At 34.6% G+C, this 12,822-nt stretch overlaps 1 protein-coding gene across 5 annotated transcripts in view; it reads right to left on the minus strand.

Moving 5' to 3' along the window:
- LOC144966151 (uncharacterized) overlaps window positions 1-12,822 on the minus strand; it is a 73,368-nt gene that overhangs the window by 32,126 nt on the left and 28,420 nt on the right. For all 5 annotated transcript variants that reach the window (XM_078902273.1, XM_078902276.1, XM_078902274.1 and 2 more), the window contains one exon: window positions 2,828-2,915. In XM_078902273.1, coding sequence (XP_078758399.1) covers window positions 2,828-2,915 — 88 coding nt within the window. The remainder of the gene's footprint in view (window positions 1-2,827; window positions 2,916-12,822) is intronic.

Raw genomic sequence — 12,822 nt, forward strand, 5'->3', positions numbered from 1 at the left:
AGTTATCGTTCAAATACAAGCATATCTACATCCAATAATGCTGGCATTCAGAATAATGTTCCACATATCGAATTGTTAGTGACCGTTGACTTATTTTTATATATGTTTTTTATTTTGTTTCCTATAAAATGATTTGCATGTGTTTATATAATATTTTGGTTATCTATTTATTTATCACTTATTTATTTGTTCTGTCTATTTATTGATTACATTCATATGTATTTATCTATTTATCTATTTGATTATTTTTGTAGTTTCTTTCTACCTGTATTGATTTGAAATTATATGTAAATTCATTGCTCATATTGGCAATTGCCTAAAACAAACCTTTGAATTGAACTGAAATTGTTATTTTATCGTATATATATATTCATATTGGCAATTGCCTAAAACAAACCTTTGAATTGAACTGAAATTGTTATTTTATCGTGTATATATATATATATATATATATATATATATATATATATTATATATATATATATATATATATATATATTGAATTGTGTTTGATACAAATATGGTGCGAAAAGTGCTCGACATGCAGTAATGGAGCGAATTATTATTATTTAAAATATTTACCACAATGTTTGAGACAGTCTACATTAATGTTTCAGGCTTGAAATCAAGCCTGAAACATTAATGTAGACTGTCTCAAACATTGTGGTAAATATTTTAAATAATAATAATAATAATATATATATATATATATATATATATATATATATATATATATATATATATATATATATATATGATATATGTTGTTCAGATTAAGTTGTCCGATTATTTAGTTTGGCAGAAGAAGTGCGGGGGGGGGGGGGCGTGCAGGAAAAATATGATTGTAGCTGAATTTTGCCTAGCCTGTTAATCATCGTTGTCAGTGTGCTCAAGAAAAGATTTTAGATATATTTATAACATAGACAAGTTACCAAGATATATTTTAAACATATCATAAAATATACCGAAAATATAAAATGTAAAATCAAAAATAGCTTCATGTTTGCGGTTTGGCTAAATCGTTGTTTTACTGGTGAGCTAAATGACAAATATAAAAAATAACAAAGCAAAACAACAAACAGGCAAAAATACCATCTTCTTTTTAATAATGTACACTGACGAACTCAGACTTTGCTGTAGATGCCAATCTATTTTTAAAAAGGAGTACAATTTAGGCAGAGTGATAGTCCGATTTTGCCGTTTTTATTTTATTTGATGTTCTACCGTATTTATCTATATTTCTGTCGTAGCCGCGGTTGTGGTGGTGATTGTAATAGCAGTAATAGAAGCAGTAGTAGTAGATGTGGTGGTACTGGTGGTGTGGTAGTAGTAGTAGTCGTAATAATAATAATAATAATAATAATAGTAGTAGTAGTAGTAGTAGTAGTAGTAGTAGTAGTAGTAGTAGTAGTAGTAGTAGTAGTAGTAGTAGGGTAGTGGTAGTAATAGTAATAGTAGTAGTATTAGTAGTTTGTAGTAGTAGTAGTAGTAGTAGTAGTAGTGGTGGTGGTGGTGATGGTAGTAGTAGTAGTAGTAGTAGTAGTAGTAGTAGTAGTAGTAGTAGTAGTAGTAGTAGTAGTAGTATAGTATATTATTATTATTATTATTAGTAGTAGTAGTAGTAGTAGTAGTAGTAGTAGTAGTAGTAGTAGTAGTAGTAATAGTAGTAGTAGTAGTAGTAGTAGTAGTAGTAGTAGTAGTAGTAGTAGTAGTAGTAGTGATGTTGGTGGTGATGGTGGTGATGGTAGTAGTAGTAGTAGTAGTAGTAGTAGTAGTAGTAGTAGTAGTAGTAGTAGTAGTAGTAGTAGTAGTAGTAGTAGTTAGTAGTAGTAATAGTATTATTATTTATTATTATTATTATATAGTGTTAGTAGTAGTAGTAGTAGTAGTAGTAGTAGTAGTAGTAGTAGTAGTAGTAGTAGTAGGGTAGTGGTAGTAGTAGTAATAGTAGTAGTATTAGTGGTAGTAGTAGTAGTAGTAGTAGTAGTAGTAGTAGTAGTAGTAGTAGTAGTAGTAGTAGTAGTAGTAGTAGTAGTAGTAGTAGTAGTAGTAGTAGTGAGTTGTGTGATGTGTGAGTAGCGGTAGTAGTAGAGTAGTAGGTAGTAGTAGTAGTAGTAGTAGTAGTAGTAGTAGTAGTAGTAGTAGTAGTAGCTAGCAGAGTTAGTAGTAGTAGTAGTAGTTTAGTGTATAGTAGTAGTAGTAGTAGTAGTAGTTGCTGTGTGTGTTGTTTTTGTATAGTAGTAGTAGTAGTAGTAGTATAGTAGTAGTAGTAGTAGTAGTAGTAGTAGAAGAAGAAGAAGAAGAAGAAGAAGAAGAAGAAGAAGAAGAAGAAGAAGAAGAAGAAGAAGAAGAAGAAGAAGAAGAAGAAGTGGTGGTCGAAGTAATAATTGACAGTTGTCGCTTGTTGCACAATATGCTCAGGAAAAAAGTATTTCTGAACACATCATATAATTAAAATACACGTGAATTGGATGCATTCGACCAGCGTGTCAGAAAACTTTAGGACATTGATATGTTAGAACAGCGGCGTGGCTATATTGGTTGATTTGGTGCCTGGCACCAATTCCATCTTTAAAAAAATGGATTACAGCATTTGAAAAAGTATTAAAACTAAGAAATGGTATAAACCCCCTTACTTATTTGAGTAAGTCTTTTCTGTATATGTTTTTCTTTCTTTTGTATTTACAAATATAGCATGTTTTAGTCATTTTCTTCTGTTTCTGGCACCACCTTATACCGTAAACACACCACGCCATTGAACAACATAGATATAATACAACAACGAGATTTGTTAACAAATTGATTTATCGTTATCGCCACGTCTAACCTGTCTCCCTCTTCTCCTTGCTGGATAATGACGTCATCGGCTGTTGTAGTTTGATACTCGCAACTCTTGACAATCTCAACAAGATTACCTGTCATGTAATAAAAATAAAAATAAAAATAAAATTCCCTTTATTCATCCACAAGGGGTAATTTGTCTTTAGGGTCTATTCCAAGGGAAGACTGAAATAACCCAGGCGTCAGCCGCAGAGCAGCGCCACAAAGTGAGCTAGGGCGAGGTGACTTGCTCAAGGCCACACAACGCAGCGGCGGGTAATCGAACTCGGTACCTTTCGGGTATGAAGCAAAGACCGTACCGCTGAGCCACGCTGCCCCTCGTGTACAAAGAATAAATCAATGTTTCAATTTTAAAAACTTAAGTAAGGTATTATAGTAATAAAACAGTTACTTGCGGCTATGTGGTCTAGTGGTATGACACTCGCTTTCGGGTCGGAAGGTCCTGGGTTCGAGCCTCGCTCGGCGCATAGTTGAGTCCTTGGAAAAGACTCTTTACTCACATTCTCTCACCGCACTCAGGTGTAAAATGAGTACCTGGCCGTCAACAGTGTTGTCTCTGTCGGAAATAAATTGTAATAACGCCTAACAGGCGTTATGTCTCGTTCTACATGTTACATGTTGCTGCTGACCAGGGACCCCTTGTAAAGCGCTTTGAGCACATTTAGTGGATATTGCTCTATATAAAAAAAGCTCAACTTGAGCGTGTATATAACGCAATATCCACTGAACAAACTCAAAGCGCATTACAAGGAGCCCCTTGTCAATAACAGCAAAAAAAAATATGAGCTTTTTATATAGCGCGATATCCACTAAATGTGCTCAAAGCGCTTTACAAGGGGTCCCTGGTCAACAGCAACATTTAACATAATATAAAACGGGACATGACGCCTGTTAGGCGATATTACAATTTTCCGGACAAAGACAACGCTGTTAACTACTCATTTTAACCTGAGTACGGTGAGAGAATGTGAGTAAAGAGCATTTTCCAAGGAGGCTCGAACCCAGGACCTTCCGATCCGAAAGCGAGTGTCATACCACTAGACCACATAGCAGCAACACTAAACATGTAGGACAAGTCATGACGCCAGGTAGATGATAATATTATTATTACTTGAGCTTGAGATTTTTTTTATACAGCGCAATACCCACTAAACGTGCTCAAAGCGCTTTACAAAGGGTCCCCGCCCTCCAACAACAGTACTTAACATGTAGGACGAGGCATGACGCCTGTTAAGTGATAATGCATTTTTTCCTTCCAAGACAGAGACATGCTGCTAACGACTAGGTACTCACTTTACACCCAAGTACGTTAAAAGAATGTGAGTATAGAGAGTTTCCCAAGGTCTCAACGATGCGCCTCTCAAAGCAGAAATCGAATCTTGTACCCACTGATCATGCCACAAGACCACAACTAAGTGGATTCACCGTATTTTTTAAATAGATGGCCGTAAGACATTGCCTAGTTATAATATAATAGAAAACATTACTGTTTTACATGTGATAATAGGGAATGAGATTAGCGGAAGAGTAGCGTCCCTTGATTGGACGTCACGTTACAGAGAGACCGTCAATTTGGTTTTGCGCATGCGTCTCTCTCGTCCTCGCTTTCGGTGATGTGTCTCATGCCGCTTTCACCGGAAGCGAGGACGAGAGACGCATGCGCATAACCAACATGATGTTCTCTCTCTAATAACTTTTCCGCCGGTGACGTCCAATCAAGGGACGCTACTCTTCCGCTAATCTCATTCCCTATAGAATGCGCATTACCATATCTGCGTCCTTCTTTTCTTTATTAAAATATTTTTTTTTTTAAGTAGCTCATCAGAGCCATTTGTTCCATGGAGCCAGAGTTGATCTCGGTTGCAACTGCGTGAAAAGGACAACAGCAACTACCTGCTACCCATTGGGTAGGTCGTCATAACGCGAAGTACTTTCCTAGAGATCAGTAACCCAATCACTGTTGTGTGGACCATGGGTTTGGGAGGGGGGGGGGGTGTCAGTAAAATATGCTCAGTTGCACCTTGGATCGTTGTGGTCCCTTTGTTTGTGCGGCTATATGGTCTAGTGGTATGACACTCGCTTTCGGAAGGTCCTGGGTTCGAGTCTCGTGCTCGGCGCATAGTTGAGTCCTTGAGTCTCATTCTCTCACCGTACTCAGATCAGGTGTAAAATGAGTACCTGGCCGTTAACAGCTTTGTCTTTGTCCGAAAAATAGTAATATCGCCTAACAGGCGTTATGTCCCGTCCTACATGTTAAATGTTGCTGTTGACCAGGGACCCCTTGTAAAGCGCTTTGATTGAGCACGTTTAGTGGATATTGCGCTATATAAAAGCACAATTTAAAAAAAATTGTGCAGCGAATTCTCTACCATCAGAGCTGTCCGGAACCCTTCTTTTATAATACAGGTCAAATATACAGTGATATCTGACCTATTGATGCTGTGTTGCGTATTCGTTTTCCCCTTCCACTGCCCGACTATGGAATAGCCTCCCAGCTGAAGTGGCTGAAAACGGTTGTCAACATGCATTCACGCGATTGCTAGACAGAGTAGTTCATAACGTGACTTTTTAATCTATGCATTTTTTTTATTAGTATTATGTGCAGAGTTTTAACAAGTTTGCAATGTAAAAGCCTACAAACTGTGGAGTGATCCTCGACAATATTGGAGGTTACTACAAGATGAAGAAGAAGAATACATGATTTATGGCTTTTTATATTCCATTCAATATTACTAGAGTTTTTAATATGTGAGAATAAGTTGTTCTAATACAATTGTTTTTACCTAAATCGGTCATTTTTTAATTTTTTTTTTGGCTTCCAGGTCAGACCTCGTAATCTCGTCCTTTCAACTCTCGGGTCAATTTGATTCCCGGATTTCGGTCAAAAATCATAATATTATATTGATTTATTAATAATATGCGACGCCTCAATCATTAGCTTACTAGTTAGATCTAGATGCCAAAATAACAAGTTGCAGCAAAGAATTTTTATCCCAAAAATATTTCAACAAACTCATTTATTTCTGCTCACTTGATAATGAGTTGTTATTTTTTTAAACGTCACGCTCTTAATTTGTGGGCAAATGTTCTCTAGATACGTGGTGTAGTCCAGTCAAACTGGACGTATATCTCAACTTTTATGTTTTTTGGTAAAATGTCTAGAGCTCAAAGCTTGTCAGTAAGGAAATTATTTGTTATTTAAAAATCTAATTTTCGCACATGCTTTGATCTGATTCTCTCTTTTTAATTTTTTTTTCTCAAAGAACATGCAATGTGTATTGTCCAATATTTTGTTACACTTTTTACAAGTTTTTTAGGGCATTTAGAGACACTTGGTCCATTTTAAAACATTGTTACTGATATGATAAGAAATTAGTAACTTATTGACCTAAGTTGATATATATATATATATATATATATATATATATATATATATATATATATATATTAGCGACAATACTCTTCAACAGTCGTAACGTCACTTCCTTCCTAATGACGCATGGTAACTTAGTAACACTGGCTCTAAACTATCGGAACAATGGCGGACGCCTGTATGAAATATTTCTCCGGCGAGCATAAAAGCGTATCCAGAGGGAAAACCCCCCATAAATTTGATCATGTTTTGACTTTTACACATTCTAATCACAAGACATGTGAAAAGTTCTAAACAGCATGAAGAATTAAAAGTAATAATTTTCTTTGTTTAGAACCAAGATGGCCGCCGTTGCCGGACGGCGTGACATCAGACTACTGAATCCAATTTTCCACATACCTATAAGTATTACACAGCTATCTACATTTCAAGCCATTTATTACGATTCCAATCATGAATAACTCCTAGGCAAAATATTACATGTTACAATTTTCTCAAAATCTAAATAATAAACAGATTTGACAATATCGGGTATATTGAGCATTTTGCTCTTTAGCATTACTAATCTATTGACTGACATTGGCTGTATAATTGATCAATTTTACACAAAAAGTAGACACAACTACAGGTTGGAGGATTATTATGTTATTCAGGTACACACATAAAGATGACTTTTAAGAACAAAAACATAAAATGCTGCTATTTGTTCAGATCTAGATAATAATAATCTATAATATATATATAGTTAGTTCGACTAGACAGGAGGTGAAATATTATAAAGAACGCAGAGGCTGTGAATTATTTTGAACGAGATCGGAGTTATCCTCAATGTCTATAAAGACAAGTTTATCACACCTTTCAATTTATACTGAATATTGTGACAGGTGTCTGACTTAATTTTTTTTTGTTTGTTTTTTTGTTTTGTTTTGTGGGTTTTTTTTTTTTTGTTTTGTTGTTTTTTTTTTGTAGTTTTTTTTTTTGTTTTTTTTTTTGGGGGGGGGGGGGGGTGGGGTGGTTATTAGTTTGTTTGTTGGGGTCGGGGGTTGCATTTATTTTTGGCTTGTTTTTGGTTTTGTTTTGTATTCTTTTTTTTTTTTTTTTTGAGTTAAATATAAATACTTTATAATAAATTATATAATGGGGAACAGTTCCATTTATTCATTCCGAGCTTTAAAAATGACCAAGATAATCCAGGCATCAGTCGCAGAGCAGCGCCATAAAGTGAGTAGTAGGGGTTTAATTTCTCAATCAAGGGGGAAAAAACCGAGGTGCCGGCAGCGGGGCTAGACCTCCGGGTTGAAGTGTAATAATAATAATAATAATAATAATAATAATAATAATAATAATAATAATAATCTTTATTGTCCAAATTAAAGGCAATTCATGTGAGGTAAACAATGCTCAGTTTGGTTCATGGTATGAACATCAACACATTTACAAATACAGACTCAGCCATACACGAACATACACGCTTGCACATTGTTTCTACACATGTATACAAAAGAAATGAGCGTACATACAAACACATATTACATTACATACATACATACATACATGCAACATACATACAAACCAGCATATCATCGTATATGCATCTACTACATACATACATACATACATACATACATACATACATACATACATACATACATACATACATATATACAGGCACACAGACAGACAGATAGAACGATACGATATATTTGCTGGGACAGCAGATAACCATATTATAGATAGAATGCGCTAGGCCAAGGAGTTCACAACATTGCCATCCGGAAGTATAACGGACCAAGACACAAACTCTGTGTAACCATGAACTTTTATAGTCTGGTTAATACAGTTTAGTGAGAACAACTCACAAACGCGGATGGCAAAAACAATAACAAAGGCCTGAGTGACATCATCTGCATACTATCTATAAATATAGTGTCTTATATTAAGAAGAATATGGCAATGATTGTGATGATGATGATGATGATGATGATGATGATGATGATGATGATGATGATGATGATGATGACTACGATAATGATGATGATGATGATGATGATGATGATGATGATGATGATGATGATGATATGATGATAATGATGATAACGACGGCGGCAATGTCGATGATGATGATTCACGACACTGCTTCTCGTTATTTTCATTGGTTGTCTCATTTTTCCACAAAAGATTTGTTAATTAATTTTATGGCGGTTGGAATGAAGGTTGTCTTATGTCGATTTGTCCTACATTTTGCTTCTAGATACCGTCTTCCGGAGCGCAGAAGTTGGAATTTTTCGCTCAGCGGATGCCTCTTTTCGTTGATAATGTTAAAAGATTTCTTCTCAACTGCATTAATAAAAGTTGTGTCAAGGCTTCTAAGGTCGGTGTTAATTATTTTTGAAGCCTCTCTGAGGGTTCTATGTAGTTTGGATTTTTCTTTTGTTCCACAGCTTCCATACCACATTGTGATGCCAAACGAAATGCTTCACGTAGTCCGTTATTTCTATTTGGTGACTAGTCATCTCACAACGTTATTCTATCTATCGGGATAGATCTAAATCTATAAAGATTCTATTTTAATGTTAGCTCATAAAATTTTAGTTCAAAATCAATTTGGAAACAGCAACACATAACATATAGAAGCAAAAAAGCAACACCTGTAGAAGAGACATGACGCCTGTTAGGCGATATTACATATCCGACAGAGACAACACTGTTAATGACCAGGTACTCATTGTACACCTGAGTACGGTGAGAGAATGTGAGTACAGAGACTTTTTCAAGGACTCAACGATGCGCCGAGCAAGGCTCGAACCCGGGATCTACGGATCAAAAAGTTCGTGTCATACCACAATATCTTACAGCCACAAATGAACATTTGATTAATTATTTCTACGGCAATGACCCCTTTGGCATCTCGATATATTGATTTTACTTTTCTCACTAGGCTGTGTTATAAAGTTACCCATTGGTTTCAGTGGAGCGACCAGATGAAGTCATCAAACAAGATCTCTACATATTATGCAATAACCTTAGTTTGCATTAACTCTCTCCTTACCGATGATTGTCAGTATTTTCCCAAAATCGACAGGCTTACCCAGCAGAAACATGGATTTTTTAGACTCAAACAATCTCTCTACAAAACAATTTTATGTTCTTATTAATTAAACAAAGATCATTCTTCAGTTTGTGATGTACAAAATAAATCTGAATCAGAAAAATGTATAGTATTGTGTCGTAACAAATATGACGATTTTGTTGTAGATGGTATGGAGAGGGTTAAGGGATCAAGGCATCGTCACGCTATTTTGGATTTGTCATTTTTTTAATTCGCGGTGACAAAAAAGCACGGCATCACGGTGTACTTCGTCACACTACAAAGCATTCCTTGACCCAGATCCAAGCTCATTTTGATGGTCGTGACTTTGGTCGGTGTACGAACCAACCTTGGACCTCTCGCAGGCCCGACTTGAGCCCTCTAGAATTTTTTGGGGTTATTTAAAAGATCAAATGGCAAGATCCCGGAGCTTTCGTGAACTTAGAAATCGATGGTAGAAAAGTTAATAAGCGTTACTGACTCACAGCTTTGTGAAAGAACCACAACTTATTTCACCAGGAGAGCGCACACATGTGTTGAACGCAAAGGAGGTCGCATCGAGCATCTCTTTTAATAAATTCACAACCAATAATTGAATATGTTTTTTATCTGTTAAAACCAACGTTAATAAACCAAATTGTTATGGTCTCATTGTTGTAATGGAAATACTCTCAAACCAACCAAAAATATTGTCCATTAGAACAATATTAAGTCAGGCTCAAAATATTTTCGGTTATCAGATCTTCAAATATGTACACCTGGGTTAAAACCTTTTAAAACAATTAACTATACGTCATTTGCTTAATAAATGTATTGTTTGTTCAACGAATTTTGCTGTATTCGACATCTCCTGTAGTCCATAATCGTTTAGAGATTATTTTATTTCACCCAGCAATTTCATTTCGAAGTATGAGGAGTCACTGAATTGACGCACAGATTATTTGTGCATCGGACAACAGAGAGCAGAACCACCAATAAAGATAGGAGAAGAGGATGTGCCAGAGAAAACCAATTCAAATACTTAGGAACAACTGTACAAGGAGTTGGAGGTTAAGAAGAGGATATAGGCAGGATGGAATAATTGGAGGAAGGTAACTGGAGTTATGTGTGACAAACGAATGTTTACAAAGCTGAAGGGGAAAATATATACAACTGTTGTAAGACCAGCAATGTTATTTGAGCTAGAGACGGCAGCTACAAGAAAGAAACAAGATAAAGAAGTTGAGGTGGCGGAAATGAGGATGTTGAGATGGTCAGTTGGGTAGGCAAGAAAAGACAGAGTGAGAAATGAACGAGTGTGAAGGTTGACGGAAGTGAAGAATGTATCAATAAATATGAGAGAAGATAATTGAAATGGTTCGGACATGTAAAGAGACGAGAGATGGAGTACGTGGGAAGAAAAGTATCGGACTTACAATTGGCGGGAAAGAGGGAAAAGGGACGCCCAAAGACTAGATGGTTTGAGAAGGTAATGGACTATATGAAGGAATTGGTCCTGGAGGAAGATGATGCGTTGAACCTAGATGCATGAAAATGTGGCATTCATTATGTGGCAACCCTGCAAAATGCGGGATAAGCTGAAAGAAGAAGAAGAAGAAGAAGAAGAAGAAGAAGAAGAAGAAGAAGAAGAAGAAGAAGAAGAAGAAGAAGAAGAAGAAGGAGTCACTGAATTCGTTGTTTGTGTGCAATCAAAATAATTAAATGGAGACTGATTAAATAAAAATAAACTGAATGTTTTAAAATAATCCTTAGGGAAACACAAATAATGAAATCAATATGCGAAAGAGATTATTTTAATTTAATTAAAATTTTGATGACATTTCAATACTTTCTTAAACAGACAGCGGGTGTAATAATAATAATTTCTTCTTAGCGTTAGTTATTGAGAGTTCTCCTTTTTTGTACTGATTTAGCGACAAGCATTACAATAATAATAATAACAATAATAATAATAATAATAATAATAATAATAATAATAATAATAATAATAATAATCATAATGATAATAATAATAATAATAATAATAATAATAATATAATAATAATAATAATAATAATAATCATAATGATAATAATAATAATAATATATTAATAATAATAATAATAATAATAATAATAATAATAATAATAATTATTATTATTATTATTATTATTATTATTATTATTATTATTATTATTATTATTATTATTATTATTAATATTATTATTATTATTATTATAGTGATAATAAATTATTCAAACGTATGCATGAAAATAATCTACTGGGCGAAGTTTGATATCAATATAAAAGGTATGTGCAAGAGAAATCATATGGCCAGGCGATTATCATAAATATAATCAAATCTGCATCATATCTGATAAATCATAAAGTGAAGCGCTCTCGAAACATACAATATAAAATGACCCGTACCATCGCTGACCACATAAATTATTCTTTATTTTTAGTTGGACGATTTATATGAGGCATTATTCTGCCTATTTTCGAACGCAAACATCACTTTGCTAATGATTATGAATTACGTCATTAATGTTTAAACAGACGACGTATAAAGATATCGCTTTTCTTTTTCTCTTAAAGAAATCGAAACATAAGAAACTTTCTTTAAATTGGAAGATTCACGTGCAAAATGTATCTTTATCAACTGTCTATTAATAACCCACATGTCTGGGTCAGAAATGAGAATTAGTAAGTGGATATCGCTAATTTCATCAATCACAATCCTTCAACACTGGGAAGATTGTTGTAAGATATATATATATATATATATATATATATATATATATATATATATATATATATATATATATATATATATATATATACATATATAAAGATTTTTGAGGAATTTGCCGTTGAATTAACAAAGGTCAAGAGTCTTGAAACAGTGTGTGATCGGCTAAGGGGTGGAATACGTAGTGCATTGCCCAGAGAGGTTGATGAGTCCATCGTGGGCGAACATGTCATGGTTTGGGTGGAGGTCACAGAAGAGTTCAAAACTGAACTTGTCATAGTGAACGGTACATTTAGTGATGATTCAACGTTATGTTGATGAAATCCTGACGCAAACAATTATTCCATTCTGCACACAACAACGGAATCAGCCTACTTTCAATTAATTTTAGTTTGAGAAGTTGAGAATCGAAGGAAATGTATTCCTAACATAAGAGAGTTAACTCACTCAACCCTAACACCGACTATATCCGTAGTTTACCCGGGTTACTTTTACCACATGCCTATTTATTACATTTTTCTGAGACAAACTTGTGACGTAGAATCAAAGCTAATGTTTTTAGTTTTTGCATGTTAATGGTAGTTAAATAACACTATCTATGTACACGCTCCAATTTTGAAAAGTAGCAAAAATCTCTAGGATTAAGAGAGTTAAGGAACCATATTGTATTCCATCTTTTACACATACTAATACCTTTTGGTATTTCGAACGAATTCTCAATCTCAAGCGTTGCCCATATGACACTCTGTTTCATCCAAGACCAAGCCTTCCATAATATTGCCATGGCCC

The sequence above is a fragment of the Berghia stephanieae genome, chromosome 2, assembly GCF_034508935.2.
Source record: "Berghia stephanieae isolate SIO BIC M18660-M18661 chromosome 2, UCSD_Bste_1.3, whole genome shotgun sequence".
In the NCBI taxonomy this organism is placed as follows: domain Eukaryota; kingdom Metazoa; phylum Mollusca; class Gastropoda; order Nudibranchia; family Aeolidiidae; genus Berghia; species Berghia stephanieae.